The sequence below is a fragment of the Desmodus rotundus genome, chromosome 4, assembly GCF_022682495.2.
Source record: "Desmodus rotundus isolate HL8 chromosome 4, HLdesRot8A.1, whole genome shotgun sequence".
In the NCBI taxonomy this organism is placed as follows: Eukaryota; Metazoa; Chordata; class Mammalia; order Chiroptera; family Phyllostomidae; genus Desmodus; species Desmodus rotundus.
In genome coordinates this window covers 64504480-64532027 of record NC_071390.1, presented here as the reverse complement: position 1 = coordinate 64532027, position 27548 = coordinate 64504480, and the positions used below count along the sequence as shown (strand labels likewise).

The 27548-nt window shown below is 44.2% G+C and overlaps 2 protein-coding genes across 6 annotated transcripts in view; one reads left to right on the top strand and one right to left on the bottom strand.

Moving 5' to 3' along the window:
- Positions 1-1703: 1703 nt before the first annotated feature.
- The window catches only part of LDB3 (LIM domain binding 3), a 65212-nt gene continuing 39367 nt past the window's right edge, over positions 1704-27548 (bottom strand). For all 5 annotated transcript variants that reach the window (XM_053922831.1, XM_053922833.1, XM_053922832.1 and 2 more), the window contains 5 exons: positions 19798-20239; positions 18444-18624; positions 17733-17853; positions 12102-12217; positions 1704-4459 (listed from right to left, as the gene is read on the bottom strand). In XM_053922831.1, coding sequence (XP_053778806.1) covers positions 4370-4459; positions 12102-12217; positions 17733-17853; positions 18444-18624; positions 19798-20239 — 950 coding nt within the window. In that variant the 3' untranslated portion in view covers positions 1704-4369. The remainder of the gene's footprint in view (positions 4460-12101; positions 12218-17732; positions 17854-18443; positions 18625-19797; positions 20240-27548) is intronic.
- On the top strand, positions 6630-9887 carry LOC112305317 (large ribosomal subunit protein eL15-like). Its single transcript, XM_053922836.2, is given in 2 exon segments — positions 6630-6674; positions 9288-9887. Coding segments are annotated over 2 exon segments (645 nt in total).

Here is a 27548-nt window from a genome sequence, read left to right as displayed (position 1 = left end):
GTGCCTGACACATAGTAGGGACTCAATAAATATTTGTTGAAACAGTGAATAGGTGAGCAAATGAATAAGCAATTTTTATTCTGTCCACAGTCCTCAGTGAAGAGATCAGAATTTTGGCACAAGGTGCAGTAGCCCCTTATTCATGGTTCCTCTGCCCCTGGTTTCAGTTCCCCACAGTCAGCTGTGGTCTAGAAGTATTAAATGGAAAATTCCAGAAATAAACAATTCATAAGTTTTAAATTGTATGAGTTGCATGAGGAAATCTCACCTGAGCCATGAATCATCCTTTTGTCTAGTGTATCCATGCTATAGGTACAGTTTAATAAGATACTGTGAGAGAGAGAGAGACCACATTCACATAACATTTATCACAGTATATTGTTATAATTGTTCCATTTTATTACTGTTGTTAATTTCTTACTGTGTCTAATTTATAAATTAAACTTTATCACATGTTTATATAGGAAAAAACATAGTATGAATAGGATTCAGTATATATTAGCATCCACTGTGGGGTCTTGGAACATACCCCCCATGGATAAGGGGACTATATTTGTAAGTATATCAAATTCTGATCCATATGGTTTATACTTATGGGCTATTTGTGTAATAGTTATTCTTGCTGCTGGTTTTCCCAATGTATTTTTTCTGGATGGAGAAGTTGGAGGAGTTAAGAAAGTGAAATGAAGGAGTGAAGGCCTTGGGTTCTGACCCACTCTGTTGGAGATAATAGTACCTAATGTTTGCATCGCAATTTTCTTCCAAAAGTTACTGTATTTGGTTCTCCATATATCACTGTGAGCTAGGTGTTATTACCTTCATTTTCAGGTAAATAGGCAGGCTTAGAGAGACTCTCCCAGTATCACTTAGGTAGTATTAGATTAGCCTTGAGAAAACCTGGGTTTGCCTTGTCCAAGTCCTTGTTTATTCCATTACACCAGCTGCCTCCCTAGCTGGTTGTGTATGCTGGAAAGCCCCCTCCCCATACTGGGCCTCAGTTCCCTCATTTGCAAAATGTCCAGATGATCTCTTAGATTCCTTCCAAATTTAAATTTATGACTCTATGAGCCTCATTTTCCTCCATCACCTATTTTAAAAATATTTTACTATAGCTTTAAAATGTACTAAAATAATGAGATTTTATTTCTACTTGTAATTGTACAGCTCTTTCAAAATCTGATTCAGATGCTCAAAGTCAAATTATTAAAATTTTCCCTTTATTTTCAAGTAATGCCTGGAAGTAGAATACTTTGAAAAAGAATTGGTTTTGTTAAGCAGAGTACCCTCAGAAGGGTCTTCACTATTTGTTTTTAAATGCCATGAAAGGATTTTTCTCTGAGCTTATTTCAAAACTAAAGATATGGTAGAAAATACAGCAACTTTTCCAGAAATGAAACCATTTAGACTGGAATAAAAATAAATATGAAATATTTAATCACCAAGTAGCTAAATAAATAAACCTTTCCAAAAAGAAAAGGCAAAGCCTGGCCTTCAGTTTATTATTTACCTGGAAAATCCCTTTGTATGCATTATATGTACTATTCACATGTAACTGCCATTGGGCCACACAGCCAACGGAGCAAGTGAGTTGTATGTGTTTCTTCTGCTCAGGATATTGTGTTTTTTCTTGACCTTTATTGGTGGCCATATAGAGAAAACCTGCTGTTGGTGTCATGTGAAAAAACTTTACACAGAAAACTCTGTAATTGCACAGTCCTTTTTGGGTTTTATTTTGCTAAAAAGTAAAACTCACATGAGCAAAAAAAGAAAAACATGCAAAATATTTTTGCACACCTCTAACACACTATATTTCACTTCTGAAATCTTAAAATTAAAAAAAAAAATCCCAAAGCAAAAGTACATGGGTTGAAAAGTTAACATTATAAAAGCTAGATTCCTAACACAAACACTACAAATACAAGTCACTCCGGTGCAAAAAGTTAATGTTTATAAAGGTTAAATAAATGTCAACAATAAGGAAACAAGAACTATAGATCCAAAGTGTACTCCCCACCATGAACTATTCAAAATTGTGTTCAGTGGTGTAGGCTCTCCATGATTTTAACTTGAACTAGATACGGCCTTAATCCTGATGCTATATCAAACTTACAAATATGGAGAGAACATATTCAGAACTACCTCTTTTCCCTGCTACCTTCAAAAAAATGTTTTTGTTTGTTTTGTGTTTTGATAAATAATAGAGTCCTTCAGAATCTACACTAGCTCTGACATGTAGAAAACCTGATTCAATAAATGACTATGAAGTTCTACTGTGAGATATTTTACTTTTCTTTTTAATAATCACATACTTTTTAATGCTCACACTTGAGAGAGTGTGTGTGTGTAAAAACCCTTTTTAAAAGATATTTTTGGAAACTTAACTCTAGGGAACTTTTTTTCCTTTCCTCATGACCAGTCCCTGATAATTTAATAGTTTGGGTTCTTTTTTTTTTTTTAAGAAAAAATCTGCCTAGAGCCTTTCTGTACAGTCAGCAACCTCCTTGTCCCTGTGTATTTGAACTTTCCAAAAATAACAGAATGCTCCAAGGTACTTGTGTGCAACTCCTGAAAAATCTCCAGGCACTTCTCACAGATTTTACCCTGCCTGGTGCTTTATATTCACTTTCTCACGGCACCAAGTTAAATAAGGGCCTGCGGCAGGAGCACATTTATGTCCCTGCTGGTGCTCCCTGGGCGATCTGGTGGCTTTACCCTTGGAAAGAAACACAGGCTTCCTGCTAGGGACACATCTAACTGCTTCCCTGTCTGTTGGAGAGAAGGGACAGATTCAGGTAGAATGGCAGTCCTCTGGAAGCTCAGTTCTCAGAAGAAAAAGTGTTCTAATGCATTCTCATAAAAGATTTCAAGTGCACAAAGAGAACCACCAAAACAGGAGTGAGAAGAGAGTAGCAGTGAGTGGGAAGAGTGCCTAAGTATTGTGCTCAAGTGAGAAACATCCACTCAAACTGCTTACTTCAACGTCATGTTCAATGAGCATTATAACAGTGTTTCCTAAAAGGGAAAGAGACTATATATCATTTCCAACCTCAGAACCAAAAGCTTCTCTCTCTATCCCCAAACACCTTCAAAATGCTTGCTTAATGCATACTATCACTAATATTTTAAAGAAGTTAGAAGACCCAATGGCTACATCAACCCAGCTCATACATTTTAAAATAGTGGTCAAAATGGCAAAGGAGTTTGTATCAGTCCATCTTTTCCCTCCAGCAGTCAACACAATGGTACATGACCAGTGTGCTGTATTTAAAGGAACATATGAGAAGAAGGGTGCTGATCTAAGGTGGGAGGTCCTGCCAACTCATGCATTTTGACTGAGGTTGGCAGAATGTAAGGTTCCTCTTCCCCACCCGGAGTTTGGGCATGTTCTCAGACTATTTTGCCATCCTGTGTCAGACACTGTCTCTCTCTTCTTTTCCACGGGTCACTAAGCCTGTTGGGGAAGGGGTGCTGAGGAAGACTTCATAAGTGAGCAGAGGACTGGGAGTAAAATACATCACTGGGCATTCATGCTCATAAAGCAAAACAAAGGCCAAACAGAAGCCAGAGTCATTCTAAAATCTCTCACACACAGCAAAGCAAAACTGGAAAAACCCAATTTTACTTTCCCGTAGCAATTCAAAAAGGAGCTAATCCTTCTGGGACACTGGATATTTCAGTATGAAAGAGGGGAGCTGTCAGCAGTGTGAGCCAGAGCCCTTCCGGAAGCCGAGTCAATCATCCATTGGCTGCCAGAAGACATCACTCTGCATGTCTGGGCTCCCTTTAGAATGTTCAACTCTGGTCAAGGTCTGAAGTCTGATGCTTGGAGGTAGCTCCATGACACTAGCAATGGAATAACACTTCCTTTTTTGGTGAGGAAGGCACCATCGATCTGAGCTAACAATCTCTCAGCTCTGGCTCTAAAAATACCCTGCAGCGAGGACTGTTTGGCACTTTATTTTGTTTGCCAGAACAGCTCTAACGAACTTCACAGAATGCTTCAGATTCCCCCTAACTGCCCTGAGCTCTGTCCCTGCTCTGCTGACCTCAGGAAATGTATCACTTTCAGAAAGTTACTTTTTGTTTCTCACTTTTGAGTTTGTGGAATTCTGTCCTAAATGTCTGACGTACAATTCCAGTCTTGGATTAATTACTAGTTTGGTTTAGGAATCTTCATTTGGCTTCTAGTCTGAACTATGCAAATATACAATCTGTGTACAGAAGAAAGGACTAAAATTATACTTCAAAAGAGCTCAGTTGCTTCCTGTCTTCCCTCTTTCCTGCAAAAAGAAACATCAGCCTTATTGAATTCGTTGTTGCCAGAGGCAGGAGCTGCTCCTGCCTGTCCACATCAGATGCCCCAGGCTCCCTACACGTTGATGGCATGCGCATGCTTCTTGCACAGGGGTTTGTCCTTCTTGGAGTAGAATGGCTGTCCCTCCAGATTCACATGGCAGACCTGGGACAGAAAACAGACTCCCATGAAACAGGGCCTTGTAGGCCATGAGGCAGGGGAACTTGAGCCAAAGATTTCAGTCACCTCTTTAAGAAAACACACTGTCACATGCAGATGGGAGGAAAAGCAACAGCCTATCTCTCCCCACTATAAATCCTTAATAACTATGACAGACTAGATGCATTAAACTATATAAAATTTAAGTTTTTCAAAGAGGGACATGGAATAAAACTCAAATTAAATCAAATTAATTAAATTTAATGGAATAGAGAAAATATACATGATGAAGACCAATTGGTGCTATCCAAAGTTCATAAGTTAATATCCACAGAGTGATTAACATCTACAGAAAAACCATTAGTAAACTAACAAACACATCAGAAAAATTATCCTTACTGATAATTAAAGGAAAACCTCCATAAATACCACTGGAGACCTATTAACTTAGTAAAATAAAAAAACAAAACAAAACAAGCCTCCAATATCCTGTCACCTTTAACATTATATAACTGTAGCTAAAAAGTGAGGAAAACAAGTAATCACAAGTCAGTAATGCCAGAAGGGAACCAGGCCCACATGTGCACTGCTAGGGACACGTGAATTAGTTCAGTCTTCTATAGGAGATGTGGCAATACTAAGAGGAGCCATAAAGATGTGCCTGCCCTACACCCCAGTAATCCTACTCTGGAGAATTCTATCTTGCAGAACTATTGCACAGACAAGAAAGCACTGTGTGCTCAACTAAAACCTGAAAACCACTAAAATTTCTTTCAATAGGGATGATTAAATAAATTTTTATGATACATTTTTCCAATGGAATGCCACCATGAAGAAGAAAAATTTAATATGGAAAATGAATGCAGGGAAATGTTACATGAAAAAAGAGGCAAACTGATATATTCCCATGGTAGCAACAGATGGAAATGTCACTGAAAGAAGGAGCTAAGTAATACTTGTTGAGGTGCCGTGGGTCAAACAACATGTTAGATACTCTATGTGCATGATCTCATTTAATTCTCACAAAAACCTTATGGGATAGGCATGACTTTTCCCTATTTCACAATTGAAAAAAGGAAGCTCAGAGAGCCCAAGTGTCTTGTTTATGTCACAGACCTAGTAAGCTGTAAAGCTGGGAACCCATGTCCAGGTCTTCAGGACTCTAATTCTAAGCTCATTTTCCTCACAGCCCATAGCAGAGAGGGGCTGTGTTTATTTTAAATTATTCTGGGTTTATAAACTTGTGTAGAAGTAGCCTACCAATAATTTTTTAGCCTACCAATGTGTGGGTTGGACCTGAGCAGGCAATAATGCCAATGTGTCAGAGTCAACTGGGAAGTTACATTGGCTGTAACTATGAGGCTGGGAAGCCCCAGCCTCAGAGAGGGCAATGAGGATCCCTAATGGGGAGCTGAATTAGGGGCCACATCCAGGACACCAACATTAGATAAAGAAGTGCAAGTAGAGTTCCCATGTATGGACAGGCATGAGGATAGAGAAATCACTCTAGCGAGATGAGGTTGGGTCAGTGAGCATGTGTCCACTCCAAGAGAGCTGGAAAGAAAAGTGGCATCATGGTGGCCCCATGTACAAGGCCCTGATGGCCAGCTAAGTATGTTATACTTGGGATCACACAGAGCTGCCAATGGACTCTGGAAGACAATGACCTAAAGGTGTCTGAAAAGATCCCAGGTGGATATAGTCATGAGTATAACCAGGCTCTTGTGGTGGCCTCAAGCTGCTGACAACTTGGAGCCAAGTCCAAGAAGGTAGCACTCAATATCCAGCTGAGGATAGGTTTCATGGGAGATAGAAAAGGCAGCTCTGGAGTCAGTTGGCAAGAATGCCTGTCTACCCTGCCTGGTCTGCAACATTGCTGTCTGCTTGGGAGAACTCTGAGTTGTCAGGCTGGGGAGCATATTAGGGGGCCAAAGACCAAGGAGTGGGAAAGGGCCAGAGCCTCAGGGGTGGCTCACTAATAAGATGGCACTGAGGGCAGGAACTGTCATAGAGAGGTTGTGCTCAGTGTCTTCAAAAGGCAGGATGCAAGGTGACTTCATGGTGGAGGAGGCCTCCAGCCTACCCAGCATAGGGGCACAGCAGGAATGGCTCACCTCCCAGGCTCCATGGACTAGTAATAGTAGCATCAGGGCCTGGCTGGGAAGGAGTGGAAGCCATGGACAGTGCTGATCACAGAGTGGAAGGCAATGAAACAGGTCAGGTGCGGCAGTTCTTATGACTGCCCACAAAAGTTACACCACCACCAGTCCCCTCCCAATACCCACACTGGTGTGGAAGGGCTAGAAACCAACTAAACTTGGAGGAAACAAGGGGCCAGTATGACATCTTTCACCCAGTGAGGTAGGACCCAAATCCTTTCCCTGGAACTCAAGTGCCAAAGGCAGACAGGAGCTGACCCACACTGGCTTTCTAAGCCTTCATTTTATGTGTTTGGGACTTTAAGATGCTGTCTTGTTCTGTTCTCTATTTGTGTGCATATGTTAGCTTTGTTTTCCTTTCAATATTCTAAATTCCATGAAGGTGGAGTGCTGGTATGCTCTTGTACCCCCAAAACTTGGTAATTTGAATTAGCCTAAAGGAGGTGCTCTCCTGAGATATGAATGATGGAAAAATCTACACAACTAGAAGAGCTAGTCTTTATCTTCCTTTCTTACTAGTTTTATTTTTTAGTTATAGAAAAATATACACTCATTAAAAATGATGTTTTTATTTTATTTTTAAATATATTTATTGATTATGCTATTACAGTTGTCCCATTTCCCCCCTTCACTCCACTCCATCCTGCACACCCCTCCCTCCCACATTCCCCCCCTATAGTTCATGTCCATGGGTCATTCTTTTTTTTTTTTTTTTTTTTTTTTTCCATGGGTCATTCTTATAAGTTCTTTGGTTTCTACATTTCCTATACTATTCTTACCCTCCCCCTGTCTATATTCTACCTATCATTTATGCTACTTATTCTCTGTACCTTCCCCCCCTCTTCCCCTCCTACTCCCCTGTTGATAACTCTGCATGTGATCTCCATGTCTGTGGTTCTGTTCCTGTTCTAGTTGTTTGCTTAGTTTGCTTTTGTTTTTGTTTTAGGTGTGGTCATTAATAACTGTAAGTTTGCTGTCATTTTTACTGTTCATATTTTTTATCTTCTTTTTCTTAGAGAAATCCCTTTAACATTTCATATAATAAGGGCTTGGTGATGATGAATTCCTTTAACTTGACCTTATCTGAAAAGCACTTTATCTGCCCTTCCATTCTAAATGAAAGCTTTGCTGGATACAGTAATCTTGGATGTAGGTCCTTGCCTTTCATGACTTGGAATACTTCTTTCCAGTCCCTTCTTGCCTGTAAGATCTCTTTTGAGAAATCAGCTGACAGTCTTATGGGAAGTCCTTTGTAGGTAACTGTCTCCTTTTCTCTTGCTGCTTCTAAGATTCTCTCCTTCTGTTTCATCTTGGCTAATGTAATTATGATGTGCCTTGGTGTGTTCCTCCTTGGGTCCAGCTTCTTTGGGACTCTCTGAGCTTCCTGGACTTCCTAGAAGTCTATTTCCTTTGCCATACTGGGGAAGTTCTCCTTCATTATTTGTTCAAATAAGTTTTCAGTTTTTTGTTCTTCCTCTTCTCCTTCTGGTACCCCTATAATTCGGATGTTGGAATGTTTAAAGATGTCCTGGAGGTTCCTAAGCCTCTCCTCATTTTTTTGAATTCTCGTTTCTTCATTCTTTTCTGGTTGGATGTTTCTTTCTTCCTTCTGGTCCACACCATTGATTTGAGTCCCAGTTTCCTTCGCATCACTATTGGTTCCCTGTACATTTTCCTTTGTTTCTCTTGGCATAGCCTTCATTTTTTCACTTAGGTTTTGAACAAATTCAACCAATTCTGTGAGCGTCTTAATAACCAGTGTTTTGAACTGTGCATCTGATAGGTTGGCTATCTCTTTATTGCTTAGTTGTATTTTTTCTGGAGCTTTGATCTGTTCTTTCATTTGGGCCATTTCTTTTGTTTTGGTGCACCCATTACATAAAGGGGCGGAGCCTTAGGTGTCCACCAGAGCTGGGTAAGGGTGGTCGTTGTGCTGTGATGCTGTATGTGGGGGAGGGGTCCAATAGGGAGCAATGGCACTTGCTCCACTCTCTGCCAGTTTTCAGTCACTCCCTCTGTGACCCACAATCAAATTGGGCCCTTTTGGTGCTGCTTCCCAGGTGGGTGGGTGTGTGTACATTCTAGGCCCCTGTGGGTCTCTCCAACGAACTGTCCTGTGAGGCTGAGAGTTTCTCCTGCTGCTGCCTCAACCCCCACAGGTGTTTTCAGTCAGAGGTTTGAGGCTTTCTTTCCCTTCGCTGGAGCCCTGGGTTGTGTGGTCTGCTTCATTCCCCCCACTTTCCTCCTGGTTTATCTATGCTCGAATGTGGGGCCACAGGGTCCACCAGCCACCACCTTGTGGGGTCTGCCAGCTGCAGCCTGGCCTGCCCTGTTCCACAATCCACCACCTCCCTGGGTCCGCCAGCTACCACCTTGCCGCGAGTGCTCTCCGCCCTGGCTGCCTGTCTCCGCCCCTCCTACCAGTGTGGATGAATGTTTCTTCTTTATCTCCTTGGTTGTTGGACTTCCATACAGTTTGATTTTCTGTCAGTTCTGGTTGTTTTTTGTTTTAAAATTGTTTTTGTCCTTCTTTTGGTTGTGTGAGGAGGCACAGTGTGTCTACCTGCGCCTCCATCTTGGCCAGAAGTCAAAAATGATTTGGAGTGGGAGAAAGCTTCTTCCTTTCTGTCTAGCCGCAGCCATAAGGTAAGCCAAGATGGGCACTTACAAACAAGTACATCCAGGAGCTACGGAGGAAGAAGCAGTCCGATGTGATGCGCTTCCTTCTCATGGTGAGCTGCTGGCAGTACCGCCAGGTCTCTGAGCTCCATAGGGCCCCCCACCCCACCAGGCCTGATAAAGAGCGTAGGCTGGGATACAAGGCCAAGCAAGGTTATGTCACATACAGGATTCGTATGTGCTGTGGTGGCCTCAAACACCCTGTTCCCAAGGGTGCGACCTATGACAAACCTATCTATCATGGTGATAACCAGCTGAAGTTTGCCTGAAGCCTTCAGTCTGTTGCTGAGGAGTGAGCTGAGCACCACTGTGGGGCTCTGAGGGTCCTGAATTCTTACTGGGTTGGTGACGATTCCACATACAAATTCTTTGAGGTTACCCTCATTGATCCATTCCATAAGGCTATCAGAAGGAGTCCTGACACCCAGTGGATCACCAAACCAGTCCACAAGCATGGGGAGATGCGAGTGCTGACATCTGCAGGTGGCAAGAGCCATGGCCTTGGAAAGGGCCATAAGTTCCACCACGCTATTGGGGGTTCTCACCGTGCAGCTTGGAGAAGACCTAATACTCCCCAGCTCTACCATTACCGCTAATATGTGTCATGTTTGTAAAATTCTTACCTAATAAACAATTTAGGATGCTAAAAAAAGTGATTTGGAAATATAAAGTGATAGAAAGAGGACCCAAAAAAGCCCTCAAAGTTTTCCAAAAATTAGAACTGTATTTCACTTTGATATATCTTAATGGGACGGTGAGTGCCACACAGGGCTAGTTCAGGGGAAGACAATAATTCTCCATTATTGATTTGCCAAAGGATGAAATCTGTATCTGCCTGGTTTCTTTAGGTGGGTCCTTTGGGCAATGCTATGGGTCTCTCACACCAGGCCAGAACTTATTTGCCATCTCATCCTAAACAACCCTAAGCTTTACTGCTTCTTCTGGTCTCCCTCTGAGAATTCTGCTCTCATGACTCAGCCAAACACAGCAGGCTTGAAGGAGCAGACCCACAGTCACCTTGGCCATGGTTCCCTCTCCACGTGACATAGAACTCTCATCACTCTGCCCTGGGAGAACAGGCCTTCTGTGCCACTATCTTCTCTGGACCTTCTCCAAGTCCCTTGGATCCTTCTAGAAGCTGGGTAATCAGACTTGCAGGCAGCATCTTAGGATCATACAAGCCATGGCTTGAATGTAAGGTTCAGAGAACCATATTCTGTGTCTTGCTCAGCTGTGGATCTGCAGGGGACAACCCCAAAGCCAGTATATATCATTGTCCCTCTTTGAAATGGAGGTCCTGATGTATTTAAATGACCGTAAAAGGTAACTAGAGAATCTGTTTAAAGATCTGGGAAATCAGTGTTAGGGATTGAATTGTGTTCCCCCAAAATCCATGTTGAAGTCCCAACCCCACTACTTCGCATTTCCTCAGCACAGGAACACAGCAGTGGTCTCATTTGGAAATAGGGTCTTTGCAGATACAATCAAGGTATAAGTTAAGATGAGGTCATATTGGAGTGGGGTGGGCCCTTAATCTGATATGACCAGTGTCCTTATAAGAGAAGCACACAGAGACAGACACACAGAGAGGAGAACACCATGTGAAGACAGACACAGACAGGGCAAACAGCCATGTAACAATGGAGCCAGATACTGGAGCCATGCAGTTATAAGTGAAGAAACACCGAGGACTGCTGGCAAACACTTGTCAGAAGCGAAAGGCTGGCCCTGCTGACACCTTGAATTTGGACTTCTAGCCCCCAGAACTGTGAAGAATACATTTCTATTGTTAAGACATTAGTTTATGGTACCTTGTCATGGCAGACCTAGCAGCCTAAGACACAGAGTGAATAGAGAGCACCCCACTAATTGGGGGGCAGTATAGAAATGAACTGCAAAACCTGAGGTATATTGCACTAAACTTTAGGACTTGGGTAGTCCTATGTCATAAGTCTATAAAAATTCTTCAAGTATAAACTATACAGATCTTTCACGCATTCCCAAAATTTACCTTGATTGGCTCTGATAAAAATAAAATAGTAGGAGTAGCACATTAATTTTCCCAAATAAAGTTTAGTCAATGACAGACTATCACTACAGGGTTTATCGGGAACGTCTATTTCCTAACTAGTGCAGAATCTAAATGTCCATAGGCTCATTGCCATGTCCTCTCCCCAACCCAAAGCCCTCAAAAGGAGAAGGCCAATCTCTCTTGGTAAAAATGGCCTGGTTGTTTACCAGAAATAAATTGCACATGGTTTTAATAGTTAGTCTAGGGCTTATCTCCTGACAACTACATATCAAGAACAAGACCATTTTGGAAAATGAAATGATATTCAGTCCTACTTCCTAAAAGGTTGTATCAAAAGAAACTTTATCTCAGTTTTTCATAGGATTAGCCAATAAGCTCCAATCTAATGTTCCTGGTGAAAATTTAAGAGGAAACCCTTGAGTCACTTCATCATATCTAAAATAACTTATAACTATAAGAAGTCACCCACCTGTCTTTAAATCCAAGCATCATTCACTGCTCCCACCTACTAAGAATAATGCTAGTGAGGCAGACCTGGGACACTCTGTTGTCCTTAATAAAATGGAAAGTAACAGAGCAAAAATGGTTTATAAAAATTATTAGTAATAAAATCCTGTTCAACAGTGACATATCAAGGCATCACAGTACTTGCCAGCCTTTAAAAATGATTAGAAATTTAGAATGCCAGAGTTGAAAGGATGTAGAGTATTCATCATCTGGCCCACTTGGTCCCTCTTGCCCCTTCTCAGAAAGCCAGAACCCCAGGCTAAAAACATACCGCACAAATGAAGCAGGTATCATGCCAGGTATGCCCCAGGGCTTCAATAAACTTGTCACCAGCCTCCACAGGGAAATCGCAGCCATGACACTTGGTGCTGAACAGATTGACGTAGTCTGAAATGAAAGGCAGAGTAAGGACCAGCACCCAGGCAGGCTGGAAGGAGTGAACATCCTGGTTGTGTCAACCCAATGCCAGGACAACCCCTCAAATCGCTGGGATGGGGGCAGTGTGTGAAACCCAATTGGTTACTTGTCATCTTGCAGACAAAATATTCAGTTACAAGATTTTTTCCCCCTTTTCCAGTAAGTTGAACTTGTATTGTGCAGATTCAGGCTTAATCACCACCTTGCACTAGTTTGATTTGCAACACTTTCTCACACTCTCATTAACTTTCTATAGGGTGGTTTTCTCCTCTGTCTCTGTCACCTCCTATAGCCCAAACAGACCAATCACAAAAAAAGGGAAAAAAATCATATTTCTCAGCAGGTATGCTTATTTTGGAAGAATGAGAACCCTTAACTTTTTTAATAGTTATTGAAGTTCTTTGGTTGGTCATTCTTCTATTAGTGGGCACTTAAAAAATATTTTTTCTTTTTATTGATTACAGAGAGAGGTGGAGGGAGGGAGAAAGAGAAGGAAAGAAACATTGATGTGAGAGAGAAACATCAATAGGTTGCCTCTTGCATGCACCCTGACTGTGCACCCTGCATGGCAACCCAGGCATGTGCCTTGACCGGGATTTGAACCCACAACCTTTGGGTTTGCAGAACGTCACCCCCAAAACTGAGCTATACCAGTCAGGGCCTTGGGTGTTTGTTTTAATAACAAATTTTCGCTACTGGAAACAATATTTGAGTACTTTGTTGGGACATGTACCCCACACCCTGCCCCAGCCAAGGAGATAATAATACCAATATTATATGTGTAATGCTTTATAGTTTACTAAGCATTTTCACATAGACAGTATTATTTATTGGTGTCTCAATGTCAAGGCCTTTGTACTCCCAGCACAGTCAGGCACACAAGTCAGTATCTAACACATACGTGTTGAATGAATGAGTGAATGGATAAATCAATGAATTGATAAATCAATTAATGAAATTAACCTTTGAAAAATCCCTCAAAGATTGAACTATCATTGTTTTTCTGTTTTGTTTTATTTTGTGGGTGAAGAAACTGGGGATCAAAGAGGTGAAGGGCCTGACCAGCGTCACAAGACTGAGACACATGGACCAGGTCCTGGGCTTCTCTACCACAGGAACTGTCCTCTCTGGTTCACGTGGGCAGCAATTCTACTGCACTCAATATAGAATTCCTCCAGGCTCTTCTAAAAAAGCTCGATGGCTTTTATAGAGCCTTCATTTCCCCATGACTGTACTGGTATCTCCACAGCTCTGCCACAGTTGGCTTTTTCTTACAATGATTTTCTGCTCAGGTCTCCTTGTGGATAACAGCCCTGTTCACTCTCTTAGGCCATTTGCTGAGAGGCAGAGTGTCATGGAGGTTACGAGTTTGGGTGCTGAAGAAAGAAAGACCTGGGTTCAAATCCCAACTCTATTATGGAATTGTTCAAACCTGAGGCAAGCTGCCTGACTTCTCCATGCCTCAACTTTCTCATTTATATAATGGGAATAACTATAGTACCTAACTCATGGAGTTGTTATACAGAATAAATAAAATAATTTACGTGAAGTACTTGGCACAAATCCTCAAAATGTTGGCTCTTATTCTGAAAGTCTTTATGAATGATGAAAGGAGGGAAGGGAACTGATTAGAGTGCCATGTGCCAATCCAATATTGCTGCTTTCCCACATTTCTTGTTTAATCTTCACAGCAGCTCTGTGAAAAAGTATTATTTCCATTTTATTTATTTTTATTTTTTAAATGTTTATTGATTTGAGAGAGAGAGAGGGAGAGAGAGAGAAACATTGATGTGAGAGAGAAACATCAATTGGTTGCCTCTCGCATGTGCCCTGACTGGGGACCCAAACTGGAACCCATGCATGAGCCCCAATCGGGAATCGAACCTGAGACCTTTTGGTCAGCAAGATGATGCCCAACCAACTGAGCCACACCAGCCAGGGTGTATTATTGCCATTTTAAAGGCAAGGAAAGTGACTGTAGAGGTTCCATCACATGAGTAGTAAGGAGCATGATAGACTCCAAATTTATCACCCTCTTTCCATGACTTCATGCTGTCTCCTGCTATCTATTTGCCATTGAGCTTTGATAAATTACATCTCTTGCATTTTTCTTATGTATGGTTTCCCTTTATGGGTTTAATTATAGTTTGACATGCAAATGCTTTTACATATATCACAGTCTATGAACTTTGTTTCTGACAGACTACTTAATTTCTTCAGTAGGCAGAAATCCATCACCTCACCAGAGCTAAGAAAACATCCTGCTTCCTTTAGGAAGTTACAGCAGGTTTATGCTTCATTTTATGTTCTGTAGGAACTTATCAGTGTGGGATAGGAAACAGAGCTATAGACCAACCCATCTTCACTGGAGGGCAAGCCCTGCACCTCACTCCTGACTTCTCTCTCCTTACTCCCAGTTGGTCTTCAGATGCCCTGGGCTCTCTCCTCTACCTCCATGCCTCTTTATAAACCACAACCTGGGCTTGGAAAACCCTCTTCACTTAGTCTGCCTGAACCTCTAGAATCCTTTGGGCCAGGCCCTCCTTTTGGGAAGTTGTCACCCCCATCCCCTCAAGAGATATTCAATGGGCTTCCAGAGCACTTCTCATGGGCTTCCCTTCCTCTTCACTCATTCATTATCTCTTAACTGTCCACTTAGGTGCTGGTACATCACATGATGATGGGTTTATTTGAGGTTTTTGTGGGTAGAGACTCCCTCCTATATGCCTAGCTTCTTGCACAGAAATTGGCACACGTTTGATAGGTAAATGATGAATTAATAAAGAAATGGCTCAAAAATCCTTATTAAATAGTAGCTCCTTCTCCTGTTGTGAAGCCTATGGTTTTTCACAGGTTAAGCTCTTACAGTGGCTTGATTTTATTTCTGGAATGTCTAGTCTTTCCTACTGATGGATTTTTCTGTTTTAAACTTGACTCTATATGACCTGGAGAATTGCCATTTTGCTTTAAAATTTGATAGCACATATCTGACACTAATGCATTAAAAGAAAGGCTGATATTTTTCCTCATTTATTCTACAGAAGAATGTAATCTGTATTGAATCAAGTTTGCATGTGGGCCTTTCCCACCAGAAGCATGATCTATTTCCTCATTTATTTATTCTTTTCTTTATTTCTCCTATTAAGTCTTTATAATTTTCATTGACTCTCTTCTGCCCTAAATTGAATTCATACCCTGTATTTAAAGGATTTTATTGCTCTTGTAAAAGGATTTCCATCCATGAAATCACAGATGCTCTCTGCTGAAAAAGGGCTTATTGCTTTACCATAGCAGTGGTTTTCAAATGCTAGAATCATCTGGAGGGTTCATAGAAATACAGATTGCCAGGCCCCACCTCTCAGAGTTTCTGATTCAACAGATCTTGGGTGATGCTGTAAGATATGCTTTCTAATAGGTTCTCAGGTGATGTTAAAGCTGCTGGTCCTGGGACCACACTTGGATTCCCAAGCCTAACTAAGTATAGGGATCACCGGGTGAGAGGGGGGAACCCCATGAAATTTCACTTATGGAGGTTTGGGAGTCTATGTTCTCTACCTCTTTAAAGTCCCCCCAGGTGATTGTGATGCCCTGCAGGGCCAGGGCACTGCTCCAATGTAGGCCAATCTGAAAGGGTCTGACCCTTTCCCGACTGTCTTATATGCAAGATATAGTATATAAAACTGTCAGCTCATCATTGAAGCCAACTGAAATACTTCTGAGCCTGGTCCTATCATTCTGTGTCTTCTTCCAAGTTGCTAATAAAAATGATGACAAAGTACCATAATGTGAGGTACTACGTCATACTCATTAGGATGATTGCTAGCCAACAGAAAAAAAAAAATCAGAAAACAACAAGTGTGGGAAAAAAGTGTAGAGAAATTAGAACTATGCACTGTTGGTAGGACATAAAATGGGAAAACAGGTTAGAGGTTCCTCAAAAAGTGAAAAATAGAACTATCATATGACCCAGCAATTCTACCTCTGGGCATATACAACAAAGATTTGAAAACAGGATCTCGAGGAGATATTTGCACACCCATGTTCACAGCAGCTCTGTTCACAATAGTCAAGAAGTGAAAGCAACCCAAATATCCATCAGTCTCTTGGGGTGGGACTTGCTATGGAGAAGGGCAGTGGCAGTGGTTGAAATCTATCATTCTTTTGCAAACCTGATACACAAATTATGGCTTATCTGAAATTATTAAAGTTATAACACTTTTAGTTGATTAATAATAGTAATTCGCATTGGAAAAATAGCACTTTTCTTAATTACCAATTATCACCACATGCTCTTCATAAGAATAGAAAAGACAGGTATATCCTCTCTCTTTTATAGATATGGAAACTGAGGCACAGAGTTATTGAGTGACTAAGTCATTCAACTAACTTCAGAGCTGAAAAGAGACTTTACCAGCATACAAGAGAATCTAAGAATCCAAGAAATTGCTTTTATAATTTATTGTCGGGGGAAATTTTTTATTCTGTTTTGCTTTTCTCCTTGAGAAACTGAAATGTTTTCTCCTTTCTGATTTTAAAGTAAACTAACTTGCTGTGTTTTTCTTTTTGCCTTCAAATGTGCTACTCAGTCACTGCAACTCTGTCTTCATAATCAGCACGCTTGCTTTTCCCTCTTCTACTTAGTACTGATTTTCTATTTCTATTATCTCAACCTCTATGTCTACGTTACCTTTTATTAGAACCTGCCTCAAGTCCTTTTCTACAAGAAGCAGGCTGTGAATAAATGAGTGAGTGAGTGAGTGAAGGGCTACTTAGCCCAGACACCCTACTCTTTAATAGAGTGCTTTGTCTTCAGAATTTATGATAATTTCCTCCAAGTTTTGAGATAACATGTAGCATTTTGGGAGGCAGAGAAACTCTGAATTCAGACAAGGAGACTACAGGACCCTAAAGGAACACTATAGGAGCAGATAAAGGGATTTCAAGTATTTGATGCTTCATACACTTTTCTGCCTTAATCCTTACCACAACTCTGTGAGGCAGGGGTTTAGTTCCCCCATTTTATAGATGGGAAAAGTGAGACTCAAAAAGGTTCAGTAACTCACTCAAGGTCACAAAGTCAGCCTTGATGTGGAGCCTGGAAGAGAACCCAAAATAAAGTCCAGAGCCAAAGCCTTTTCAGACTGGACTTTCTGGTCTCCAAATCAAAATCATCTGAAAGGTTTCCCACACCACTACAAGATGCCAGTTTGCGTTCCACATATATGGTGCAGGGAAGGGGACAGAGACTGAATATATAAAAAAAAATAAGCTCCTCCCTCGCCTCCCCAACCCTTCCAACCACCCACCCCTACCCTGCCCGTGGAAAAGCTACAACCCAGTAGACAGGGGAGATAGTTTGATGAACTTCCTCTGTGTAATACTGGCATGATTCTGCCACTTGGAGCCTAGGTTTCATGTGAATGCACCTAGGCAGAAAGTGAGGGGATGGGGTGTGGGAGGCCTCCCACCAGCTCAGCAGCCCTACCTTTCTCACAGTAGGGCTCCCCATCTTCCATGTGGAAGAGGCTGTTCCCAAAGGGCTTCTTGCAGGCTGCACAGATGAAGCAAGTGGTGTGCCACGTCTGTTTCAGGGCATGCATCACTTCCTGAGGAAAAGAGCCTTGGTTCAGGAGAAAAGGGTCCAGGGGCAAGGGAGCTGGGCTTGCCTTCCCCACTAGACCCTGGCCAATGCCAAAGCATCCCATCTGGGAGCAGGGCAGGAGAGCCCAGGTACCAGGCCTTGGATGCTCCAAGAAAAGGTTCTCAAAGGAGGGGTTCCTACTCATTCAGCACTTGCTGGGTGGCAGGTTCTGAGTGTGCTTATGTAACTGTGATACTTAACACTCCCATCAGACCTGGAAGGAAGGCACTGCTTGTTACTGCCATTTTACCAAAGGGGTATCCAGGATCAATGCTACATGCCGGTGCATGGTAAGGTCAGGCTATGAAGCCATAACTTGTTTTGCAGAAGCTCTACCACCACTTCAAGCGGTGTAGCCCAGGCATGTAATCATCTCTTGCTTCAAGTTCATTTGCTCCCTAGTTCATTGGTAGCAAACCAACTTCTTTCCAAAACAGAAATGGAGTGGCCCTCTCTGTTAGCAGCAACTTCTCAGCTTTCATGGGGGAGGGGAAAAGATTGCTTAGAGAAAAGAAAATGTTAGTCAGAGAAGAAGGATGCTGCCTGCCCACTTACCCCCATGATTTTGGTGTTGCACTTGGCACAGGTTGGGGCAAAGAACTGCTCATAACACCGCTCGCAGTAAACGTTGCTCTGCTCCTCCACAAAGCACACGTCTGCCAGGGAGGACTTGCAGTAGGCACAGTTGAACTCTTCTGGGTGCCAGGAGCGCCCCATAGCTACCAGAAAGGGGCCCCTGGGAAGCAGAGAACAGCACCTACTAAGGCAGCCCCAAGAGCTTGAGATCCCCAAGAATGCCCATACTTTGACCCAATAACTCTGACTTTTGTGATTGTTATAATGTAAAATTCAGATAAAGCTCCTCGCAGAAAGATGTTCATTGCTGCATTACTTACAATAGAGAACTGGGAAGCAACTCAAACATCTACCATAGGGGATGAGGTTAAACATATTGTGGAATATCTAGTCAGTTGACTGCTGATGATTACAACAGGAAGAGCAATGATCATGGGGCTGACAGCTAACATTTACGAAGTGCTTACTCTGTGTGAGGCACTGGTCAGGAAGAAATCTGATTTATTAACTTAATTCTCACAACAATCCTGTGAAGTAGTTATAATTATGATACCCATTTTCAGATAAGGAAACTGAAGTACAGAGAGGTTAAGTAATTTGTTTAAGGTTATATATAGGACTAGTATGGTAGACTCAGAACACAAACCTGGGGAGTCTAGCTCCACATTAGTAGTCAGAAGAGTATGATTATGAGGAAATGTTTTATATTTTAATTTTCCTTTCCAAATTTTCTAATTCCTCTCTGAGATGTGTTACTCTATTTTTGAATGAAAGTATATTTTTCATATGTATGTAAGGTTACCACCCCTATAAATACAAATACTGTAAAATACTATACTCAAACAAGCACCACCCATTATCCTGACTTCTAAGCTTGAAATGACTTATTTTCATTATAGTGGCAGATGCCCACCAAAACCCTATCTGTGGAAAGACCCAGAAGCAACCCTAAAGGAAAGCTGGGTCAAAACCAGCATTGTCGGCCAGCTTGCAACATTCCCAATAAACCTACTGACAGTAAGACCTACTATTCCCAGACCGGGCCTTAGCCCAAGGGGAAGTTCCTGACACCAGACACCACACTGGGAACTTCACCCATTTACTTCATAGAATCCTCCCAACTCCCCAGGGAAGTAGGTGTCACACAAGGATGGAAAGCAAAACTCAGAGAGGGCCAGACCCGATGTCGACCCAAAGGGTCCTCAGGCTGCCCTGCACACAGCCTTCTCCCAATACCTGCCCTCCCACTCCCCAGTCCCACCATAGGGCTCAGACAGTAGGTAAGCAGCCTGTGCTTCCAGCACCCCAGCACAGGGCCACAGCTGGACCATACCGGATGATATTGTTGCAGTGGCCACAAAGCGGAGTCCGGCTGCTGGCTGGGAAGCGCTCAGCCCTCTGGAAGGTGCCTCTAGCAAGGGGGGACACTGGGGAACCTTGGGTGTAAGCAGAGGTCCCTCCAGGCAGAATCTGCTTGCTGAGGGAGGTGGTGCTCTTGCCAGGGGCAAACTTCTGAGAAAAGCTGTCATCTGTCATCCAAGGGGGGCGGCTGGCAGATTCAGTAGGGCCCCCACTATAGGCCACCGATGAGGCAGGGTTATAGCTTGGGGCAGGTGATGGGGTATAGGCTGGTGCTGGAGAAGGGGAGTAGGTGGGGGCAGGGGAGGGGGAATAGGTGGGGACAGGGGAGGGGGTATAGGCAGGGGCAGGGGAGGGGGTGTAGGGAGTTGGACTATAATTGGCCCCCGGAGATGGGCTGTAGGTAGATGCAGGCACTGCAAACCAAAAAGATCCAAAGAAAATGTATCAGGAATTCACTCCCCCCAAGTTCCCACAACCCCACCCCAAGCCAGAGAAAAGCAACTTTAATATTGGAGCAGGATAGTTCCAATTTTTACCCTAAGAGACACAGTTTTGAGCTTCTTGATGTCCTGGATTTGAATTTGCAGCTGGAGCCAAGGGAGATAAGAGCCCCCAGAAGCTCAGAGCCTGAATGAGGCTGGGAAAGGGATAGAGCTATAAATATCTCCAGCTGCAGGGGTGTGACTTGCCAGGCCTGGGATGCCAGAGGCCTGCAGAAAGCAGGGGGTGGAGGTGGGGTGCTGGGCCAGGCCCCTGTCTGGGTCCAGAAGTGGATGGGAGTTGGTCAGCTTGGCCTTGACTGGAAGATGCTTCAGGTACACACTGACCTGTGATTTGACATCTGAAATGCCTCAGTTGCATGCATTTGCTGAATTTGGACCTAGTCCAGTCTTTGGGACAAAGTAGATGATAGGGCAGAGGGTTTTCAGGTTTGGGTTTCAGTATTAGCTACAAATATTTTCCTGAAAAACACCTTATCATGATTTGTATTGGGGGGAATTTCCATCTTGGTTTGATTAGAGTGGGTGTCTTGAAGGAGTCACTCAGAGGGTGCCTGAGACAGAGATGCTAAGGTGACACAGCTTAGGTCTAGCTGCCTTTAGGGTACCTGTGCTCTCCCATGTCACTTTGGTAGGAAGTGAGAGTGGGTCCAAGTGACCATAGAGGCTACCAAGGAAGTCAGAGTATAAGAGTACAATGCACCGCCCCACTTCTGGGACCCCCTCCTCCAGGTCCCTGAGAGCTAAAAACCTTCTTGGGAAGACAGCACAAAGGAGCATTGCAACTGCTCACCCAAAGCCCTTTCTGTGAAGCCTGGACCCTCAAAAACCCAGTTATCTTAGTGCTCTGTTGCCCCCACTGTGGAACCAGGTGCGTCCTGCATACACCATCCAGCCAGCCAGCCTCCTCTTCCAGTGAGGAAGGTTCCAGATGTCACCTCAACTCAGTTTGCTCTTATGGAAAGAGGCTTCATTCTCCCACCATGGGAAGCATGTCAGGGCAGCCTCCTCCCTATTCCTGAGCCTGGCCTGGGTGGATGGACAGTGCTGAGGGGTACTGAGGCAGTCCCCACCAGGGTCCAGCCTACAAAGTAAGGCCTTTCTCAGGGGTAAAGGCCCTGGCCTGGCTTCTGGTCTCTCCCATCTGTTTCCCCTGGACCACCTTGAGTGGCTTGTGGCCCACTGTCCCAATTCTGTACCTTCTACTCCCAGATGACTGGTTCTTCAGAACTGAGTATCATGGAAACCCCTGCATTGGGGCTGGGGAAGAACCAGACCTATGTTATAGAAAGCTGAGGGCGTAAAATCCTCCACAACCCTGCCCTGGAGCCACTTGGGAGCAATGCTGGCTTCATCCCCAAGGAATCTTGTTCCCACGTACTGAGGAAGTAGACTAGGCAAAGAACAGATCATCTTTGTTAGTCCTGTTTACAGTTGAGGTCACTGAGGCTCAGATAGAGCCAGTAAATGGCAAAGTGAATCTCCAAAACCATCCTATCACCCCAAGCTACCTCTATAAAGAACACAAGTCCAATGTCCATAAAATCTTGGTGTACCATGTGATCGAGGAGTAACTGTCAACATGGAGGAGGTCTCATGCTCTGGCATTTGGCACAGCCTTTAGGAGCACAGCTCTATTATATCCTGGCTGTGTCCTTGGGCAAGTTCCTTAACATTTCTGGGTCTGAATTTCCTCATCTAAAAATGGCAATAATAATTCTTAGTACCTTACAGTGTTCTTATGAGGATTAAGTAGCTGGTGCAGTTTGTGTGTCACTAAATGTTACTGAGGATGGTGGGGATTAATGACTGTTGGGTCTCATCAGGATGAACTATTAGCTCATCTCATAGCCTGGTGGTCACCTGAGGGAGCCCAGCCCAGGCAGACTGTGGGATGTGGGGGGTTGGAGTGGGAGATGTGACACCCTGAAGTCAGATAACCTGAGACTGAGTCTACTCACCAGTTGTGGAATGCATGACACCCCCTGCCTGCCTCACAGGGAGTAGTGGGCACCTACCAGAGTGACATACTGCATGAACTTTGTAAATTTGTAAAGTCCAAATTCAAGGTGTTGTCACTCTCCATAACAACCCTGCATAGCTCCCAAGTGCCCAGAGCAGAGAGTCTCACAGTGCTGGGGGAAAAGAGGGTAGGGAGAATGCCTTGAGGGAGTAGATGTGGAGAAAGATGATCTAGCAGAACTTCTGAACAGACTCACTGCTCTGTTATATATAATGGGGTTCTATGCAAGATTTTGTTTCCTTTTTTTGTAAAATGGGGGAATCTCTGCTAAAAGAGATTAAAACAGAAGCTCTAATCCTGTGCTGTCCCAGGTGGCTGTTGAGAGCTTGAAATGTGGCTCGTCTGAATAGAGAAGTGCTATCAGAGTAAAATAAACACCAGATTTTGAAGAGCTAGTATAAGAAAAGAAAGTAAAATATCTCATTAACAATTATTTTATATTGGTTATATATTGAAATGATATTGTGAATATACTGAGTTAAATAAAATAGAAAGGACTTCTAGTCAAGATGGTGTCATAGGTAAACTAGCTCACCTCCTCACATAACCATATCAAAATTACAACTAAACTATAGAACAACCACCACTCGGAACCATCAGAAATCAATGGAATGGAATCAATGAATGGAAGTCTCACAACTACAGAATTAAAGAAATCACATCCATCCACACTGGTAGGAGGGGCAGGAATACGGAACAGGCTAGTCCCACATGCATGTGTGGTGGGTAAAAATTCAGGAGGGCTATCTCAGGAATGAGGAGTCCCGGCCCCACATCAGGCCCTCCAGCCCAGGGTTCCAGTGCCAGGAAGATAAGTCTCCATAACTTCTGGTTGCAAAAATCAGTAGGGATTGAGTCAGTGGAAGAAAATTCTGGAGTCTCAAGCAGTTCTTCTTAAAGAACCCACATATAGACTTACTCTGACATACTCCCTCTGAGTGCCAACACTAGGGTACCGGTGGCATACAGAAAGGAAATGAAGTGTCTGGCATCAAGGCAAGAGCTAGGGGACAGCTTTCTCCCAGGCAGAAAAAGCAGGCAGAGGCCATTGTCCCTTTTCTGAACCCTCTCCCCATAAAGTTATAGTCAGCAGGTGGGTGGCAGGTGGGTGCCATATCTGAGACTCCACCAACCTAGCTAACTCTGTTTGCCCTGTCCAGGGGATCCCCTGAGGCTCCATCCCACCCAACTTATGGGCCCACCCAAGCTGTGCACAGTGACTTTTCTATGAAAATGGCTGGTCTTGGCTCATGCTTCACAACTTCCTAAATCTTCTCAAATAAGCAACAACCAGACTCAGTGAGCCCCAGCACCCATACCTCTTGCTAAGTGGCCCCAGGCCTCACACTAGCAGCAATCAGCCTAGATACACAGTTTGGCTTCTCCTGGGAACCTCCAAGCCCAGAACAAGTAGCAGCCATCTCAGTTTGCTGTATAGCTCATGCAGGGTGGTCCAGGGCAGAACACAGGTGGGGCTGACCTTGGTCTGCACCACCAGGAAAACCCCAGAGCCTGCACACCCAGTGGACAGCTACAGACCAGGTCGGAGCACCACCACCCTGCCTCTGCACAGCTGATCCTCCACAAAAGGTAGAGGTTGGTGGTCAGTGGTCATAGCCAGTCCTTGCAGATGACTGGCCTGGGTAAATCCCTCCCATTGGCCTGCTAAGAGAAATCAAGGCTTAACTACAAGAGGAGAGTGTACTCAGCCCACACGAAGGGCACACCCTGAGTACCCAGCTTGGGGGAGGCTGTAACACTGGACCCTACAGGCATCTCCCACATTAGACCACACTGCCAAGACATGGAGTCATAGCAGCTCTACCTAGTACATAGAAACAAACACAGGGAGGCTGCCAAAATAAGGAGACAAAGAAACATGGCCCAAATGAAAGAACAGATCAAAACTCCAGAAAAAGAATTAAACAAAATGGAGATAAACAATCTGTCAGATAAGGAGTTCAAAACAATGGTTATAAGGATGCTCAAGGAACTTAGAGAGGACTTCAATAGAATAAAAAAATCCAGTCAGAAATGAAGGATACACCAATTGAAATAAATAACAATTTACAGGGAAACAACAGTAGAGTGAATGAAGCCGAGAATCAAATCAATGGTTTGGAATATAAGGAAGCAACAAACAACCAAGCAGAACAAGAAGAAAATAGAATAAAAAAAAAAAAAAATGAGGATAGTGTAAGCAGCCTATGGGACAACTTCAAGCGTTTCAACATTCACATCATAGGTGTGCCAGAAGGAGAAGAGGAAGAGCAAGAAATTGGAAATCTACTTGAAAAAATAATGAAAGCAGACTTTCCTAATTTGGTGAAGGAAATAGACATGCAAGTCCAGGAAGTACAGAGAGTTCCAAACAAAGTGGATGCAAAGAGGCCCACTCCAAGACACATCATAATTAAAATGTCAAATGTTAAAGATAAAGAGAGAATCTTAAAAGCAGCAAGAGAAATTAGTTACCTACAGGGGAGTTCCCTTAAGACCATCAGCTAATTTTTCAAAAGAAACTTTGCAGGCTGGAAGGGATAGGCGAGAAATATTCAAAATCATGTAATGCAGGGAAGGACCTACAGCCAAGATTGCTCTACCGAGCAAAGTTATCATTTAGAATCAAAGGGCATATAAAGAGCTTCCCAGACAAGAAACAACTAAAGAAGTTCATCATCACCAAAGCATTATTATATGAAATATTAAAGGGACTTACAAAGAAAAAGATCAAAACTATGAACAAAGAAACGGCAATAAATACATATTTATCAACAATTGAATCTAAAAAACAAGCTAAGCAAACAAGAAGAACAGAGACAAAATCATGGATACTGGAGAGCATTTTGATGGTTGCCAGATGGGAGGAGCATGTGGGGAAATGGGTGAAGAGGTGAGGGGATTAAGAAGTACAAATAGGTAGTTATAGAATAGCCATGGGGTTGTAAAGCACAGTATAGGAAACATGTGACCCACGGACATGAACGGGGATTCCCTGAGGGAGTGCTGGGTGCTGGGTAGAGGGGGAGCAAAGGAGTTGGGACAACTGTAATAGCATAATCAATAAAATATAATTAAAAAGAAAATATAAAAGTATTTACATCTGCTTCCCTTTACTTTTCTTTAAAATGAGGTCACTAGAAAATTAACTTTTATTTGGCAATAGCTACCAAGTACTGACTGCTTCCACGTGCCAGGCCCTTTATATGCATTATCATATTACACTCACTGTACTCTAATGAGGTAGATAATATTTTCAAGTCCGCTTTACAGATGAGGAACTGAGGCTGGGAGAACTTCAGTGACTACCTCAAAGTCACTGACCTAGTCAACTACCTGGCTGAAGTGAAGCTCAGGCAGTGGAACTAAAACCAGATCCCCACCAACCCGCCACCTCCCTGCATGAACCGCCCCCGCAGGTCCCACTTCAAACACTCCCGAGGCAGCGAAACAAGCCCCTTCCAAATCTTCCCTCCTCCCTGGCTCCCAGACTCCTTAATCCAACCGTGTTTTCTAAGCTCCCACAACACGAAGGTCTCAGCAGTCAAAGGCAGGCCAAAATCTGGACCTGAGTTTGTCATCTTTCTTGAGCAGGGCTCACTCCTCCTGAGCTGGGGACCTTCCCTTCCCCAGGCACAGCCCGGAAGCTCCCCTCCCTCATCATGTCCCCTCATTCCTGGAGGGTGGGGGCTCAGGGAGCAGCTGCTTCCCAGCCCCCTTCCCTCTGCGCCCTGATGTCCCGCTGGCCACACCACCCCAGCCTGGCTGGAAAGACCCGATATCCCATCTCCAAGCCCACGGCTGTTACTATTTCTGCGTGACAGAATTCAGCCCGTCCAAATTAAAAGGTGATATTTCATCTCTAATTGGCAAGTTCAAAAGGCCTCTATCGCACTCTCAGGTTCAGGAATGTGTAATTAAACAAGGTGATTTCTGACTCACTGCAAGTCGGGCCCCGCTTCCCGGGAGTGCCTGGCCCCTGCGGGGCCCACAGGCCGATCTGGCCTCTCCTGGCCCAGGCCTCCGTGCCACCACCCAGCCCCCTCCTGGGCCCCAGGTGCTCCGGGGAGCCGCAGCCCAGCCCTGGCGTCAGCGATAAGATCTGGGCTGTGAACACCACCCTCGTCCTGGAGGAGGCCCGTGGGGAGCTTCAACCCGGGCAGAGCTGGGACGCTCTCACCCCGGGGTGGGCAGAGGAGGGGAGGAGGCTCAAGCCCACATTCCCTGCTTCTCACCCAGTCAGCCGCCCCCGGGCCACACCCAGCAGCAGGGTCTCCACTAGAGGGGGTGGAGGCAGGCTGCCTCCTTCCCTCCCAGCAGGAATGAGTTAACGTCTGCCTTCCTGGGAACACTGTGGAGGCCCCAGGCTCCTGCACGTCTCCTCTGCTTGGGCCACAGCCCATAAGGAGGGAAGAGGCGCCGCGTGGGCCAGGCGGTACTGGGCCCCGGAGCCCTGCCGCCCTCCAGCGGGCCTGTGGAGGAGACCCGGCGCCACAGCGGGCGACGAAGCCCAGGCCAGCTCTTGAAGGTGCCCAGAAAGAACCGCCTGGGACGCGAGCCCTACCGGGCTGGGAAACAAGGCCAGAACACGCGTGCCTTCCATACAGATGCCATCCCGGGCCTCACCTCCACCCACCACTGCTCCTTAAAACTTCTTTTCCCCCCTCCCTCCGGTGTTCTCCCTCTCCGCGGGCTAGCCGCTTCAGAACACTGTGTCCCTGCCTCTGAGGACACAGAGAACAGCACCTCCTGCGCACCCAACTCTGCACTTGGTGCTTCATTTCACTCCCAGAACACGAGGTGTGTACAGTATCACGCCCATTTTTCAAATGAGCAAAACCCACCAGGAGATGAAGAATTTTGCTCTAGATAGCAGAGCAGACTCTGCCAGGGGAGTCTGTCTGATGATAAGGCCCCTTCTACAGCCCACACTCGAGGCTGTTGTCACAGTGAGTTCTGTGAACAAAGGTCTGGCAGGGCTCCTGTGCCTGTGCCCCATACAAGTCAAGCTCCTGAAGTAAGGCCATTCTTGACTCAGCTCCTGTCTTGTCTTCCCTGCTCTCCAGCCACAGTGGGATCTTTCGTGTTCTCTAAGAAGACATGCTCCTGCGTCCAGACTTTGCTCTTCCTTTATTTACCCCATGGCTGCTTGGCCAACTCTCCCTCTCCTTCCTGACATGGAGAAGCCTCCTCCCTGCC